This window comes from Oncorhynchus gorbuscha, linkage group LG06, assembly GCF_021184085.1.
Source record: "Oncorhynchus gorbuscha isolate QuinsamMale2020 ecotype Even-year linkage group LG06, OgorEven_v1.0, whole genome shotgun sequence".
Taxonomy (NCBI): Eukaryota; Metazoa; Chordata; class Actinopteri; order Salmoniformes; family Salmonidae; genus Oncorhynchus; species Oncorhynchus gorbuscha.
Genome location: NC_060178.1, coordinates 1,970,121 through 1,988,475, shown reverse-complemented (window position 1 = coordinate 1,988,475; position 18,355 = coordinate 1,970,121). Strand labels below are relative to the sequence as shown.

The 18,355-nt window shown below is 47.1% G+C and overlaps 1 protein-coding gene across 1 annotated transcript in view; it reads left to right on the top strand.

The window, feature by feature from the left end:
* The window catches only part of stra6 (signaling receptor and transporter of retinol STRA6), a 163,848-nt gene that overhangs the window by 22,805 nt on the left and 122,688 nt on the right, over nucleotides 1-18,355 (top strand). The window contains 2 exon segments of the mRNA XM_046352065.1: nucleotides 5,732-6,502; nucleotides 10,376-10,442. Coding sequence (XP_046208021.1) covers nucleotides 6,414-6,502; nucleotides 10,376-10,442 — 156 coding nt within the window. The 5' untranslated portion in view covers nucleotides 5,732-6,413.

The window sequence follows — 18,355 nt, the reverse complement described above, 5'->3', positions numbered from 1 at the left end:
GGAGCCTGGCGATCCGACTGAGGCACGAGAGCCTGACGAGCCAGTGGACACAGGGGAGCCTGGCGATCCGACTGAGGCACGAGAGCCTGACGAGCCAGTGGACACAGGGGAGCCTGGCGATCCGACTGAGGCACGAGAGCCTGACGAGCCAGTGGACACAGGGGAGCCAGGCGATCCGACTGAGGCACGAGAGCCTGACGAGCCAGTGGACACAGGGGAGCCTGGCGATCCGACTGAGGCACGAGAGCCTGACGAGCCAGTGGACACAGGGGAGCCTGGCGATCCGACTGAGGCACGAGAGCCTGACGAGCCAGCCAGTGGACCGACAGGGGAGCCTGACGAGCCAGTGGACACAGGGGAGCCTCCGACTGAGGCACGAGAGCCTGACGAGCCAGTGGACACAGGGGAGCCAGGCGATCCGACTGAGGCACGGAGCCTGACGAGCCAGTGGACACAGGGAGCCAGGCGGATCCGACTGAGGCACGAGAGCCTGACGAGCCAGTGGACACAGGGGAGCCTGGCGATCCGACTGAGGCACGAGAGCCTGAGGAGCCAGTGGGACACAGGGGAGCCAGGCGATCCGACTGAGGCACGAGAGCCTGACGAGCCAGTGGGACACAGGGAAGCCAGGCGATCCGACTGAGGCACGAGCCTGACGAGCCAGTGGACACAGGGGAGCCAGGGCGATCCGACTGGAGGCACGAGAGCCTGACGAGCCAGTGGACACAGGGGAGCCTGGCGATCCGACTGAGGCACGAGAGCCTGACGAGCCAGTGGACACAGGGGAGCCTTGGCGATCCGACTGAGGCACCTAGAGCCTGACGAGCCAGTGGACACAGGGGAGCCTGGCGATCCGACTGAGGCACGAGCCTGACGAGCCAGTGGACACAGGGGAGCCTGGCGATCCGACTGAGGCACGAGAGCCTGACGAGCCAGTGGACACAGGGGAGCCAGGCGATCCGACTGAGGCACGAGAGCCTGACGAGCCAGTGGACACAGGGGAGCCAGGCGATCCGACTGAGGCACGAGAGCCTGACGAGCCAGTGGACACAGGGGAGCCTGGCGATCCGACTGAGGCACGAGAGCCTGACGAGCCAGTGGACACAGGGAGCCTGGCGATCCGACTGAGGCACGAGAGCCTGACGAGCCAGTGGACACAGGGGAGCCTGGCGATCCGACTGAGGCACGAGAGCCTGACGAGCCAGTGGACACAGGGGAGCCTGGCGATCCGACTGAGGCACGAGAGCCTGACGAGCCAGTGGACACAGGGGAGCCAGGCGATCCGACTGAGGCACGAGAGCCTGACGAGCCAGTGGACACAGGGGAGCCTGGCGATCCGACTGAGGCACGAGAGCCTGACGAGCCAGTGGACACAGGGGAGCCTGGCGATCTGGCTGAGGCATGAAAGCCTGTAGCGGCTCCCAGACCCAACGTCAATCTACCTGACACACAAAAACACCACTCTCTGATGCTTTCCTTAGGTGAGGCGTTATTCTGTAACGACGTGCGCTGCGAGTCAGGAAGCAAGTTCAGGGAGTGAATATATTAATGAATAAAGGTAACATTAATGTTACATAATCAGGGAAGTGGTGGAGTCCAGGTGAGTCTGGTGATGCGCAGGTCCACGTAATGATGGGGACAGGTGTGCGCCATAACGAGCAGCCTGGTGATGAAGAGGGAGCCGAAGAGAAGCTGAAGAGGGAGCCAAGAGGGAGCACACATGACAGATGTGCACTACTTCATAACGCCTTAATCCTCAGTCTGATAGAAATACACCGCTGGTGGGAAAATTTGCTGATTTTGTGTCAATCAATCCCAAAAGTCCAGAGGCAACAAACCCTTCCAACTACAAGGTAGAGGCAATATCCCCCTCCCCTCCAAGTCCAGAGGCAACATACCCTTCCACCTACAAGTCCAGAGGCAACATCCCCCTCCCCTCCAAGTCCAGAGGCAACATCCTCCACCTCCAAGGTAGAGGAAACATCCTCCAACTCTACCTCCAAGGTAGAGGAAACATCCTCCATCTCCAAGGTAGAGGAAACATCCCTCCACCTCCAAGGTAGAGGGAACATCCTCCACCTCCAAGGTAGAGGAAACATCCCCTCCACCTCCAAGGTAGGAAACATCCCCCTCCACCTCCAAGGTAGAGGAAACATCCCCCCTCCAACTCCACCTCCAAGGTAGAGGAAACATCCCCTCCACCTCCACCTCCAAGGTAGAGGAAAACATCCCTCCACCTCCAAGGTAGAGGAAACATCCCCTCCAACTCTACCTCCAAGGAAGAGGAAACATCCCCCTCCACCTCCAAGGTAGAGAAAACATCCCCCCTCCACCCTCCAAGGTAGAGGAAACATCCTCCATCTCCAAGGTAGAGGAAACATCCCCTCCACCTCCAAGGTAGAGGGAACATCCCCCTCCACCTCCAAGGTAGAGAAACATCCCCTCCACCTCCAAGGTAGAGGGAACATCCCCTCCAAGGTAGAGGAAACATCCCCTCCACCTCCAAGGTAGAGGAAACATCCCCCTCCACCTCCAAGGTAGAGGGAACATCCCCTCCACCTCCAAGGTAGAGGAAACATCCTCCACCTCCAAGGTAGAGGAAACATCCTCCACCTCCAAGGTAGAGGAAACATCCCCTCCACCTCCACCTCCAAGGTAGAGGAAACATCCCCTCCACCTCCAAGGTAGAGGTGAAACATCCCCTCCACCTCCAAGGTAGAGGAAACATCCTCCGCCTCCAAGGTAGAGGAAACATCCTCTCCACCTCCAAGGTAGAGGAAACATCCCCTCCACCTCCAAGGTAGAGGACATTCCCCTCCACCTCCAATAAATCAGTCTACTGTTTCCTTCTTTCTCTAGTAATTCTCCCTGAAATGGTTTACAATGAGATCCTGAAGTAGTTCCCATCTTCTGCTGACCCTTAATAGTCTTTGTACTGGACCAGCATACGTTCTACCTTCAAACCCTTCATAGTTTTACAACAAACTGATTTGCAGAAAAATGTCCTAAAATTAGCAACTGAATTGGTTCTTCGGTTGATCCTTCGTCTTTGTAAATCCAATGTACTACACTCTGTAGCGAACTTCCCCACAATGTCCAATGTCCTTCACGTGTACAAAGACCACTACAATGTACAAAGACTGCAGTGTGGAAACAAAAGCTACAGTCTTAATCTCAGTCAGTTGGCAGTTAGCCCTGGCGATTAGAGCATATGGGGCAATAACCAAAAGGTTGCTTGTTTTAAATCCTCCGTTCTGCCCTGAGCCCCCACACAACTTCTCCCCAGGCACCGACGATGTGGACTTTGGTTAAGGCAGCCCCCCCAAAACCACCTCTTTGATTCACAGGGTTATATGTGGAAGACACTATTATTCTTTAACATGTCTCCTCCCCTTCATCTACACAGGTTGAAGTGGACACACAGTCTGTGTCATGACGAGAACAGGGGTTCCTGTATGAGCCTGTATGTAAAACTTTTGTAAATGTTTATCTGATGTAGATTAAAGAACTGCGATCATTTAATACATGGAACTCTCCTTGATGGTGAAATGTGCCATGTTACGTGTGTGTGTGTGTGTGTGTGTGTGTGTGTCTGTGTGTGTGTGTGTGTGTCTCCTCTGTGTGTGTGTGTGTGTGTGTGTGTGTGTGTGTGTGTGTGTGTGTGTGTGTGTGTGTGTGTGTGTGTGTGTGTGTGTGTGTGTGTGTGTGTGTGTGTGTGTGTGTGTGTGTGTGTGTGTGTGTGTGATGCCCTGTTTCCTATAATGTGTGTGGTCTCAGGTTGTGTTGCTGTCTGACACATTCTAGTTGGACTCATCCAGGCTTGGTAGGAAGGTAACCTTACACAGAGAGAGATAATGACCCTGTTCAGACAGAGAAAACCCCACAGTGTTAGTCATTAATGTTATCACTATGGAACATTAAACTACCCACACAGTCCCTGTCACGATGGGGTTTATAAATGTCTATCCACCTGTCCTCTGTCTCTCTCATCCCTCCCCTTCCTTATTTCTCACCATACAACTCTCTACCAGCTACAGGTCAGTAACATTCAGTCTCAGGTCAGTCACAGGTCTAGTCACAGGTCTAGTCACAGGTCTAGTCACAGGTCAGTCACAGGTCAGTCACAGGTCTAGTCTCAGGTCTAGTCACAGGTCTAGTCTCAGGTCTAGTCTCAGGTCTAGTCACAGGTCTAGTCTCAGGTCTAGTCACAGGTCTAGTCTCAGGTCTAGTCACAGGTCTAGTCTCAGGTCTAGTCACAGGTCTAGTCTCAGGTCTAGTCACAGGTCTAGTCTCAGGTCTAGTCACAGGTCTAGTCACAGGTCTAGTCACAGGTCTAGTCTCAGGTCTAGTCACAGGTCTAGTCTCAGGTCTAGTCACAGGTCAGTCACAGGTCAGTCACAGGTCTAGTCTCAGGTCTAGTCACAGGTCAGTCACAGGTCAGTCACAGGTCAGTCACAGGTCTAGTCTCAGGTCTAGTCACAGGTCTAGTCTCAGGTCAGTCACAGGTCAGTCACAGGTCTAGTCTCAGGTCTAGTCACAGGTCTAGTCACAGGTCTAGTCACAGGTCAGTCACAGGTCTAGTCACAGGTCTAGTCTCAGGTCTAGTCACAGGTCAGTCACAGGTCAGTCACAGGTCTAGTCACAGGTCTAGTCACAGGTCTAGTCACAGGTCTAGTCACAGGTCTAGTCACAGGTCTAGTCTCAGGTCTAGTCACAGGTCTAGTCACAGGTCTAGTCACAGGTCTAATAACAGGTCTAGTCACAGGTCTAGTCACAGGTCTAGTCTCAGGTCAGTCACAGGTCTAGTCACAGGTCTAGTCACAGGTCTAGTCACAGGTCAGTCACAGGTCTAGTCACAGGTCTAGTCACAGGTCAGTCTCAGGTCTAGTCTCAGGTCAGTCACAGGTCTAGTCACAGGTCTAGTCACAGGTCTAGTCACAGGTCTAGTCACAGGTCTAGTCTCAGGTCAGTCACAGGTCTAGTCACAGGTCTAGTCACAGGTCTAGTCACAGGTCAGTCACAGGTCTAGTCACAGGTCTAGTCACAGGTCAGTCTCAGGTCTAGTCTCAGGTCAGTCACAGGTCTAGTCACAGGTCTAGTCACAGGTCTAGTCACAGGTCTAGTCACAGGTCAGTCACAGGTCTAGTCTCAGGTCTAGTCACAGGTCTAGTCACGGGTCAGTCACAGGTCTAGTCACAGGTCTAGTCACAGGTCAGTCTCAGGTCTAGTCTCAGGTCAGTCAGTAACAGTTAAAGAAAACGATAGGGTTGTTTAAGGTTGTATAGGGTTGTATAGGGTTAGGGTTTTACAATTCTGGTTAATTTTCCTATAATGTCTAGCCTAGTTTTGCTAGCCTAGTTACAGGCAACTGTACAGGAGGGTTGTCCCGGTCTGTTGCTGCCACTATGTTCCATCAGTCAGGATGTATGAATGAGGAGATGAAAGGCAGGGATCTTTATTGAACACTGATAACTGATGTGATATCCAGTAATAACCCAGCCCGGGCAAACACACAGGAAGAATCTCTAACCCCACTAAGCTGCAGGTGGGACAGAAGATTAGCTGATTGGCTGCTGAAACTTTCTGTCCCTACTTTAATTTCACACTCTTCTCTCTCTCTCTCTCTCTCTCTCTCTCTCTCTCTCTCTCTCTCTCTCTCTCTCTCTCTCTGTCTCTCTCTCTCTCTCTCTCTCTCTCTCTCACACCCTCTCTCTCCCCTCTCTCTCCCCAGTGTCCCAGTCTGGTTGGTAATCCTCGTCTGAAAAAAGCCTGTTGTGGCGTGGGACTGAGAAAAGGGGGTGAGATAGACAGACAGACAGACCCAGCCTGCAGTACGGAGCCGCAGCCTCGCAGCCAGGAGCCACTCAGCAAGGACCTGTCACATCACAGTACTGCAGCCCCACAGAGGACCCAGGCACCTGAAGGGCGAGAGAGAAGAACAGAGAGCAAAAGAGAGCAAAAGAGAGGAGACCAATCACAGGGTACGACGAGGGCACCACACCACATCACACCAGCCAGAAATGCAAACACCACCAAACCTTTGGAGAAACGACTAAACTTTTTTCCTCTTGATCAAAAGGAGACCTGTGCTGAGTTACATAGTACCTGATAGTTGGGTGAACAGTAGTGTTATACCGTTCTAGAGTGAGTTCTAGGGTTATCCGGGAGTGTTCCAGAGAGTTCCCGGGAGAGTTCCAAGCGTGTTCTAGAGTGAGTTCTAGGGTGATCCGAGAGTGTTCCCGAGAGTTCCCGGGAGAGTTCCAACCGTGTTCTAGAGTGAGTTCTAGGGTGATCCGAGAGTGTTCCCCAGAGTTCCCGGGAGAGTTCCAAGCGTATTCTAGAGTGTTCTATACAGTGTTCTAGAATATTTTCATCGGCCATAGGATCTGTGGGAACTAGAGCCAGACAGCAGGATGAGTGCCACTGAAGACATAGCAAAAGACTACTATGACTACCCTGATTGGAACATGGAGAACCCTGTGCCTACCAAGGTCCCAGCTGAGTGAGTACTGTGAACTCTTATTATTCCAGTTGTACAATCTCTGTTGTTCCAGACATTGTTGTTTCGTTGTTCTCTACTACTTGTTGTGGGCTTGTGACTTGGTTATCAGTGAAATCCTCTCCCTAATCCTTTCATTGTATCAATGTTTAAAGTGTCCACCAAGGTCCCAGTCAAGTGAGTACACAGCAATGACCATCTCTATGGGAGTACCTGTATTATACCATTCTGGATGACCCATCCATGTGAGAATTTACCTCTTGTTGTTTCATAGTTCTCTTCTACTTTTTGTGTGGGGTTATACACCCTTCATACACCCTTGGTTAAATGTTTGAATCATTCATTTGGGTGAACTGCTTCAATAAGGTCAAGTCTTTAACTAGATTTGCCTCAGGTGCATAAATAATATCTCCAGACAGTACATGTGGCTGAAACACAAATATCTCCAGACAGTAGACGTGGCTGAAGCTTGGAGGTGATCAGTGTTATTAACTACTAGCACCAGACATTAGACCTGGCTGAAGCCTGGAGGTGATCAGTGTTATTAACTAATAGCACCAGACATTAGACGTGGCTGAAGCCTGGAGGTGATCAGTGTTATTAACTAATAGCACCAGACAGTAGACGTGGCTGAAGCCTGGAGGTGATCAGTGTTATTAACTAATAGCACCAGACAGTAGACGTGGCTGAAGCCTGGAGGTGATCAGTGTTATTAACTAATAGCACCAGACAGTAGACGTGGCTGAAGCCTGGAGGTGATCAGTGTTATTAACTAATAGCACCAGACATTAGACGTGGCTGAAGCCTGGAGGTGATCAGTGTTATTAACTAATAGCACCAGACAGTAGACGTGGCTGAAGCCTGGAGGTGATCAGTGTTATTAACTAATAGCACCAGACAGTAGACGTGGCTGAAGCCTGGAGGTGATCAGTGTTATTAACTAATAGCACCAGACAGTAGACCTGGCTGAAGCCTGGAGGTGATCAGTGTTATTAACTAATAGCACCAGACAGTAGACCTGGCTGAAGCCTGGAGGTGATCAGTGTTATTAACTAATAGCGCCAGACAGTAGACCTGGCTGAAGCCTGGAGGTGATCGGTGTTATTAACTAACAGCGCCAGACAGTAGACGTGGCTGAAGCCTGGAGGTAATCAGTGTTATTAACTAATAGCACCAGACAGTAGACGTGGCTGAAGCCTGGAGGTGATCAGTGTTATTAACTAATAGCACCAGACAGTAGACGTGGCTGAAGCCTGGAGGTGATCAGTGTTATTAACTAATAGCACCAGACAGTAGACGTGGCTGAAGCCTGGAGGTAATCAGTGTTATTAACTAATAGCACCAGACAGTAGACCTGGCTGAAGCCTGGAGGTGATCGGTGTTATTAACTAACAGCGCCAGACAGTAGACGTGGCTGAAGCCTGGAGGTAATCATTGTTATTAACTAATAGCACCAGACATTAGACATGGCTGAAGCTTGGAGGTGATCAGTGTTATTAACTAACAGCGCCAGACAGTAGACGTGGCTGAAGCCTGGAGGTGATCAATGTTATTAACTAATAGCACCAGACAGTAGACGTGGCTGAAGCCTGGAGGTAATCAGTGTTATTAACTAATAGCACCAGACAGTAGACATGGCTGAAGCTTGGAGGTGATCAGTGTTATTAACTAATAGCGCCAGACAGTAGACCTGGCTGAAGCCTGGAGGTGATCAGTGTTATTAACTAATAGCGCCAGACAGTAGACCTGGCTGAAGCCTGGAGGTGATCAGTGTTATTAACTAATAGCGCCAGACAGTAGACGTGGCTGAAGCTTGGAGGTGATCAGTGTTATTAACTAATAGTGCCAGACAGTAGACCTGGCTGAAGCTTGGAGGTGATCAGTGTTATTAACTAATAGCGCCAGACAGTAGACCTGGCTGAAGCCTGGAGGTGATCAGTGTTATTAACTAATAGCGCCAGACAGTAGACGTGGCTGAAGCCTGGAGGTGATCAGTGTTATTAACTAATAGCGCCAGACAGTAGACCTGGCTGAAGCCTGGAGGTGATCAGTGTTATTAACTAATAGCGCCAGACAGTAGACCTGGCTGAAGCCTGGAGGTGATCAGTGTTATTAACTAATAGCGCCAGACAGTAGACGTGGCTGAAGCTTGGAGGTGATCAGTGTTATTAACTAATAGTGCCAGACAGTAGACCTGGCTGAAGCTTGGAGGTGATCAGTGTTATTAACTAATAGCGCCAGACAGTAGACCTGGCTGAAGCTTGGAGGTGATCAGTGTTGTTAACTAATAGCGCCCAAGGAACAGTGGGTTAACTGCCTTGTTCAGGGCAGAACGATAGATTTTTACCTTGTCAGCTCGGGGATTCGATCCAGCAACCTTTCAGTTACTGGCCCAAAGGTCTAACCACTAGGTTACCTGCTGATAGTTTAGTTTAGTAACAGTCACTTGGTTTAGTAACACTAACATACGGCATCGTCCGTGTCAGTCAGCTGTCAATCACACGTCCCTGCTCTAACAACCTGCAGGCTCTTTGTCCTGGGTTGTTTTGATTAGGGCACAGTGTAGCAAAAAATATTCCGCAACAGATATGAATGTTTTACTCAGACACTACAGCACCTCCGTCTGTCAGCCAAACCTCCCTGCTCTGGCAGGCCTGTGTCTCATTCATTGGGAACAAATGGAAGAAAACAGACTGGGAGGGACTGTCCAATAAGAATTGCTCATTTTAGTTTCAGTTGCAAAAGATTTTGCTATGCTGTGTCCTAATGAATATGAGCCTCTAGGCCTACGTATCATGCACGATTATCCCTGGCATTCCTTGCTAGCATTTCTACTAGCATTAGCTTACTACGAGGCCCAGTAAATCCTATCTATCCCACCATTACTGCTGGCATTAGTCCAAGCATTACTGCTACAGTAGCTTTACTATAACTGCTGCATTACTATAAGACCCAGAAATACCAAAGATTTTTTATGAAGACCTATCCCAAGCATTAGGATTATTGCTACAGTACCCATTCTACGAAGCATTACAGCAGTACTGTGAATCGTTGTAGCCTCAACATGAAGCATTACTATGAAGCATTATAGCATTACTATGGAATAGTATAGCATTACCATTAAGCATTTTAGCATTATTATGAAGCAATATAGCATTACTCTGAAACATTATAGCATTACCATGAAGCATTATAGCATTACTATTAAGCATTATAGCATTACCATGAAGCATTATAGCATTACTATTAAGCATTATAGCATTACTATGAAGCATTATAGCATTACTGTTAAGCATTATAGCATTACTATTAAGCATTATAGCATTACCATGACGCATTATAGCATTACTATTAAGCATTATAGCATTACTATGAAGCATTATAGCATTACTATTAAGCATTATAGCATTACTATGAAGCATTATATCATTACTGTTAAGCATTATAGCATTACTGTTAAGCATTATAGCATTACTATGAAGCATTATAGCATTACTGTTAAGCATTATAGCATTACTGTTAAGCATTATAGCATTACTTTGAAGCATTGTAGATTTACTATGAGGCAATGCAGCATTACCATGAAGCATTATAGTACTACTATGAAGCATTGTAGCATTACTATGAAGCATTATAGCACTGCCATGTTGCGTTATAGCATCACCATGAAGCACTGTAGAATTACCATTAAGCATTATAGCATTTAAATGAAGCCTTATAGCATTACTATGAATCATTACAGCATTACCATGAAGCATTATAGCGTTCCTATGAACAATTATAACATTATCATGAAGCATGACATTATATACAGCTGTAATACAACTACAGTACCCATAATGCAGTGTGTCTGTGTTTGTGAATGTTACTTTGCAGAGTAATCCCACCATGTGACCCTACAGCTGATGATAGACTCTACCACATCTGCATCTCTGCCATTTCTGTAAGTCCATGATGTACTACACTACCCATCATTCTCTGTTGTTTGTATGTCCTTGATGTACCACAGTACCCATAATTATCTCTTGTCTGTAAGTCCATGATGTACTACACTACCCATCATTCTCTGTTGTTTGTATGTCCATGATGTACTACACTACCCATCATTCTCTGTTGTTTGTATGTCCATGATGTACCACAGTACCCATAATTATCTCTTGTCTGTAAGTCCATGATGTACTACAGTACCCATAATGCTCCGTGTAACATATCTGGTTGTTTCTGTTATGCTGAGCGTACAGTACACAACTTTCAAAATCTTAACATTGCTGAGCTTCTCACATTAAACAACTACATTTCCTGTAGTTTTATGTCTTGCCAACGTAGTGGTACGTAGACTAACTGATCTGACACAGACAGGGGTCCCACACTACTAAACTCAGCACAATAAACTGTGTTCATTTTCATCAAAATTAAAATGTGTAAATATTTGTATGAATGTAAAAAGATTCAACAACTGAGACATAAATTGAACAAGTTCCACAGACATGTGACTAACAGAAATTGAATAATGTGTCCCTGAACAAAGGGGGAGGGGGAGGTCAAAATCAAAAGTAACAGTCAGTATCTGGTGTGGCCACCAGCTGCATTAAGTACTGCAGTGCATCTCCTCCTCATGGACTGCACCAGATTTGCCAGTTCTTGCTGTGAGATGTTACCCCACTCTTCCACCAAGGCACCTGCAAGTTCCCAGACATTTCTGGAGGGAATGACCCTAGCCCTCACCCGCCGATCCAACAGGTCCCAGACGTGCTCAATGCGATTGAGATCCGGGCTCTTCGCTGGCCATGGAAGAACACTGACCTTCCTGTCTTGCAGGATATCACAAACAGAAAGAGCAGTATGGCTGGTGGCATTGCCATGCTGGAGGGTCATGTCAGGAAGAGCCTGCAGGAAGGGTACCACATGAGGGAGGAGGGTGTCTTCCCTGTAACGCACAGCGTTGAGATTGCCTGCAATGACCACAAGCTCAGTCCGATGATGCTGTTTCACACCACCCCAGACCATGACGGACCCTCCACCTCCAAATTAATCCAGCTCCCGAGTACAGGTCTCGGAGTAACGCTCACTGTTTCGACGATAAATGCGAATCCGACCAGCACCCCTGGTGAGACAAAACAGTGACTCGTCAGTGATGAGCACTTTTTGCCAGTTCTGTCTGATCCAGCGACGGTGGGTTTGTGTCCATAGATGACGTTGTTGCCGATGATGTCAGGTGAGGACCTGCCTTACAACAAGCCTACAAGCCTTCAGTCCAGCCTCTCTCAGCCTATTGCGGACAGTCTGAGCAGTGATGGAGGGATTGTGCGTGATGTTTGGATGTTCCGATCCTGTGCAGGTGTTACATGTTGTCTGCCACTGCGAGGATGATCAGCTGTCCGTCCTTTCTCCCTGTACCGCTGTCTTAGGCGTCTCACAGTATGGACATTGCAATTTATTGCCCTGGCCACATCTGCAGTCCTCATGCATCCTTGCAGCATGCCTAAGGCATGTTCACCCAGATGAGCAGGGATCCTGGGCATCTTTCTTTTGGTGTTTTTTAGAGTCAGTAGAAAGGCCTCTTTAGTGTCCTAAGTTTTCATAACTGTGACGTTAATTGCCTACCGTCTATAAGCTCTTAGTGTCTTAACAACCGTTCCACAGGTGCATTTTCATTAATTGTTTATGGTTCATTGAACAAGCATGGGAAACAGTGTTTAAACCCTTTACAATGGATTTTTACGAATTTTCTTTGAAAGACAGGGACGTTTCTTTTTTTTTTGCTGAGTTTAGGATGTGATGATCCTCCATACCATAATGTCTCACAAAAACAATGGCAGGATTAGATTGTTAATGTAGCTACAATGAGCTGTGGCTCAAAGCAGCCTAGGTTTCTGTCAGAAATTCTAGCCGACATTTAGATTTTTAATAACATTGCGAATGAACTTCCGAGCTGTAACAATTTGACACGTTGGCTTTGGTTAAAGGCAGAAATATGGGGACGTCTTGGACTGCTCAATGACGGGATCGGTAGCCCTCAGATTGTGTCTCTGTCGAGCATCGTGACGACCGCGCATCCCGAGATTTTGTCTTCGATCTCAAAAACATGTCAGGGACAGCTAAATCAGGGCCAAAATCATGTAAACTGTTGCTCTGGTCCACCTCAACCAGACTGTTCTGGCTCTGGTCCACCTGAACCAGACTGTTCTGGCTCTGCCCACCTCAACCAGACTGTTCTGGCTCTGCCCACCTCAACCAGACTGTTCTGGCTCTGCCCACCTCAACCAGACTGTTCTGGCTCTGCCCACCTCAACCAGACTGTTCTGGCTCTGCTCACCTCAACCAGACGGTTCTGGCTTGACTCAGCACAGTTTGACTCAGCACAGTTTGACTCAGCACAGTTTGTCTCAGCACAGTTTGACTCAGCACAGTTTGTCTCAGCACAGTTTGACTCAGCACAGTTTGTCTCAGCACAGTTTGACTCAGCACAGTTTGTCTCAGCACAGTTTGACTCAACACAGTTTGTCTCAGCACAGGTTGTCTCAGCACAGTTTGACTCAGCACAGTTTGTCTCAGCACAGTTTGACTCAACACAGTTTGTCTCAGCACAGTTTGACTCAACACAGTTTGTCTCAGCACAGTTTGACTCAGCACAGTTTGACTCAACACAGTTTGTCTCAGCACAGTTTGTCTCAACACAGCTTGTCTCAGCACAGTTTGTCTCAACACAGCTTGTCTCAGCACAGGATGTCTCAGCACAGGATGTCTCAGCACAGGATGTCTCAGCACAGGATGTCTCAGCACAGCTTGTCTCAGCACAGCTTGTCTCAGCACAGCTTGTCTCAACACAGTAGTGTGAAAAGCCCATTATGACACCATTATGTCATTACTTCACACACAGCTTGTCTCAGCACAGTAGTGTGAAAAGCCCATTATGACACCATTATGTCATTACTTCACACACAGTTTGTCTCAACACAGCTTGTCTCAGCACAGTAGTGTGAAAAGCCCATTATGACACCATTATGTCATTACTTCACACACAGCTTGTCTCAGCACAGCTTGTCTCAGCACAGTAGTGTGAAAAGCCCATTATGACACCATTATGTCATTACTTCACACACAGTTTGTCTCAGCACAGTAGTGTGAAAAGCCCATTATGACACCATTATGTCATTACTTCACACACAGTTTGTCTCAACACAGCTTGTCTCAGCACAGTAGTGTGAAAAGCCCATTATGACACCATTATGTCATTACTTCACACACAGCTTGTCTCAACACAGTAGTGTGAAAAGCCCATTATGACACCATTATGTCATTACTTCACACACAGCTTGTCTCAGCACAGCTTGTCTCAACACAGTAGTGTGAAAAGCCCATTATGACACCATTATGTCATTACTTCACACACAGCTTGTCTCAGCACAGTAGTGTGAAAAGCCCATTATGACACCATTATGTCATTACTTCACACACAGTTTGTCTCAGCACAGTAGTGTGAAAAGCCCATTATGACACCATTATGTCATTACTTCACACACAGCTTGTCTCAGCACAGTAGTGTGAAAAGCCCATTATGACACCATTATGTCATTACTTCACACACAGCTTGCCTCAGCACAGTAGTGTGAAAAGCCCATTATGACACCATTATGTCATTACTTCACACACAGCTTGTCTCAGCACAGTAGTGTGAAAAGCCCATTATGACACCATTATGTCATTACTTCACACACAGGTTGTCTCAGCACAGTAGTGTGAAAAGCCCATTATGACACCATTATGTCATTACTTCACACACAGCTTGTCTCAGCACAGTAGTGTGAAAAGCCCATTATGACACCATTATGTCATTACTTCACACACAGCTTGTCTCAGCACAGTAGTGTGAAAAGCCCATTATGACACCATTATGTCATTACTTCACACACAGGTTGTCTCAGCACAGTAGTGTGAAAAGCCCATTATGACACCATTATGTCATTACTTCACACACAGCTTGTCTCAGCATAGCTTGCCTCAGCACAGTAGTGTGAAAAGCCCATTATGACACCATTATGTCATTACTTCACACACAGCTTGTCTCAGCACAGTAGTGTGAAAAGCCCATTATGACACCATTATGTCATTACTTCACACACAGCTTGTCTCAGCACAGTAGTGTGAAAAGCCCATTATGACACCATTATGTCATTACTTCACACACAGCTTGTCTCAGCATAGCTTGCCTCAGCACAGTAGTGTGAAAAGCCCATTATGACACCATTATGTCATTACTTCACACACAGCTTGTCTCAGCACAGCTTGTCTCAGCACAGTAGTGTGAAAAGCCCATTATGACACCATTATGTCATTACTTCACACACAGCTTGTCTCAGCATAGCTTGCCTCAGCACAGTAGTGTGAAAAGCCCATTATGACACCATTATGTCATTACTTCACACACAGCTTGTCTCAGCACAGTAGTGTGAAAAGCCCATTATGACACCATTATGTCATTACTTCACACACAGCTTGTCTCAGCACAGTAGTGTGAAAAGCCCATTATGACACCATTATGTCATTACTTCACACACAGCTTGTCTCAGCACAGTAGTGTGAAAAGCCCATTATGACACCATTATGTCATTACTTCACACACAGCTTGTCTCAGCACAGTCTCTGTCCTCTTCATGTTTACACCACCACTTCAGCCACATTCCCTTCTCTGTAATCCCAGGTGTAAAATGACTGTCTGATGCTGTATAAAGCCATCAGCAACAACTCTTACACGATAAGGTAGTCTAGGTCAATATCTAAATCAAATCAAATGTATTTATATAGCCCTTCGTACATCAGCTGATATCTCAAAGTGCTGTAAAGAAGCCCAGCCTATAAAACCACAAACAGCCAAGCAATGCAGGTGTTGAAGCCAATATACCATGGTCTTTCCTGTAGATAAGATTACAGTCTGATTTCAACACCATTGGTGTGGTCTTCTGTAAGGACTTTATGTAACCTGACGGATTTATCCAGTAAACCTGTAGTGTTATATATCGACGGCACCATAGCTGATAACCCTCCAATCCACAACTAAACTACAGATTAGAAGTTTATTTTTTTACTGCGGAGATGAAACCAGTCCGTTTTGGCTAAACATTCCACTCTTTGTACTCAATGTGTCATGTGTTTTTAATCCAAACAGGAATTTAAGGCCAAGCACCATAGCATAAAAGTTACTTTTTTATTCCGTTTAGCATATCACAATCAACTTTTACCCGTTTGTTTCTATTACAAATATTGTATTAAAATATGCTAATGTATCATTAAATATGTTCAAATGAACTTTTCAGGACACTGGATTAAGTGAAGTCACTCTAGGTCAATACTGCTCAGTGAGCTGTGAAGTCACTCTAGGTCAATACTGCTCAGTGAGCTGTGAAGTCACTCTAGGTCAATACTGCTCAGTGAGCTGTGAAGTCACTCTAGGTCAATACTGCTCAGTGAGCTGTGAAGTCACTCTAGGTCAATACTGCTCAGTGAGCTGTGAAGTCACTCTAGGTCAATACTCTAGTGAGCTGTGAAGTCACTCTAGGTCAATACTGCTCAGTGAGCTGTGAAGTCACTCTAGGTCAATACTGCTCAGTGAGCTGTGAAGTCACTCTAGGTCAATACTGCTCAGTGAGCTGTGAAGTCACTCTAGGTCAATACTGCTCAGTGAGCTGTGAAGTCACTCTAGGTCAATACTGCTCAGTGAGCTGTGAAGTCACTCTAGGTCAATACTGCTCAGTGAGCTGTGAAGTCACTCTAGGTCAATACTGCTCAGTGAGCTGTGAAGTCACTCTAGGTCAATACTGCTCAGTGAGCTGTGAAGTCACTCTAGGTCAATACTGCTCAGTGAGCTGTGAAGTCACTCTAGGTCAATACTGCTCAGTGAGCTGTGAAGTCACTCTAGGTCAATACTGCTCAGTGAGCTGTGAAGTCACTCTAGGTCAATACTGCTCAGTGAGCTGTGAAGTCACTCTAGGTCAATACTGCTCAGTGAGCTGTGAGTCACTCTAGGTCAATACTGCTCAGTGAGCTGTGAAGTCACTCTAGGTCAATACTGCTCAGTGAGCTGTGAAGTCACTCTAGGTCAATACTGCTCAGTGAGCTGTGAAGTCACTCTAGGTCAATACTGCTCAGTGAGCTGTGAAGTCACTCTAGGTCAATACTGCTCAGTGAGCTGTGAAGTCACTCTAGGTCAATACTGCTCAGTGAGCTGTGAAGTCACTCTAGGTCAATACTGCTCAGTGAGCTGTGAAGTCACTCTAGGTCAATACTGCTCAGTGAGCTGTGAAGTCACTCTAGGTCAATACTGCTCAGTGAGCTGTGAAGTCACTCTAGGTCAATACTGCTCAGTGAGCTGTGAAGTCACTCTAGGTCAATACTGCTCAGTGAGCTGTGAAGTCACTCTAGGTCAATACTGCTCAGTGAGCTGTGAAGTCACTCTAGGTCAATACTGCTCAGTGAGCTGTGAAGTCACTCTAGGTCAATACTGCTCAGTGAGCTGTGAAGTCACTCTAGGTCAATACTGCTCAGTGAGCTGTGAAGTCACTCTAGGTCAATACTGCTCAGTGAGCTGTGAAGTCACTCTAGGTCAATACTGCTCAGTGAGCTGTGAAGTCACTCTAGGTCAATACTGCTCAGTGAGCTGTGAAGTCACTCTAGGTCAATACTGCTCAGTGAGCTGTGAAGTCACTCTAGGTCAATACTGCTCAGTGAGCTGTGAAGTCACTCTAGGTCAATACTGCTCAGTGAGCTGTGAAGTCACTCTAGGTCAATACTGCTCAGTGAGCTGTGAAGTCACTCTAGGTCAATACTGCTCAGTGAGCTGTGAAGTCACTCTAGGTCAATACTGCTCAGTGAGCTGTGAAGTCACTCTAGGTCAATACTGCTCAGTGAGCTGTGAAGTCACTCTAGGTCAATACTGCTCAGTGAGCTGTGAAGTCACTCTAGGTCAATACTGCTCAGTGAGCTGTGAAGTCACTCTAGGTCAATACTGCTCAGTGAGCTGTGAAGTCACTCTAGGTCAATACTGCTCAGTGAGCTGTGAAGTCACTCTAGGTCAATACTGCTCAGTGAGCTCAGTGAGCTGTGAAGTCACTCTAGGTCAATACTGCTCAGTGAGCTGTGAAGTCACTCTAGGTCAATACTGCTCAGTGAGCTGTGAAGTCACTCTAGGTCAATACTGCTCAGTGAGCTGTGAAGTCACTCTAGGTCAATACTGCTCAGTGAGCTGTGAAGTCACTCTAGGTCAATACTGCTCAGTGAGCTGTGAAGTCACTCTAGGTCAATACTGCTCAGTGAGCTGTGAAGTCACTCTAGGTCAATACTGCTCAGTGAGCTGTGAAGTCACTCTAGGTCAATACTGCTCAGTGAGCTGTGAAGTCACTCTAGGTCAATACTGCTCAGTGAGCTGTGAAGTCACTCTAGGTCAATACTGCTCAGTGAGCTGTGAAGTCACTCTAGGTCAATACTGCTCAGTGAGCTGTGAAGTCACTCTAGGTCAATACTGCTCAGTGAGCTGTGAAGTCACTCTAGGTCAATACTGCTCAGTGAGCTGTGAAGTCACTCTAGGTCAATACTGCTCAGTGAGCTGTGAAGTCACTCTAGGTCAATACTGCTCAGTGAGCTGTGAAGTCACTCTAGGTCAATACTGCTCAGTGAGCTGTGAAGTCACTCTAGGTCAATACTGCTCAGTGAGCTGTGAAGTCACTCTAGGTCAATACTGCTCAGTGAGCTGTGAAGTCACTCTAGGTCAATACTGCTCAGTGAGCTGTGAAGTCACTCTAGGTCAATACTGCTCAGTGAGCTGTGAAGTCACTCTAGGTCAATACTGCTCAGTGAGCTGTG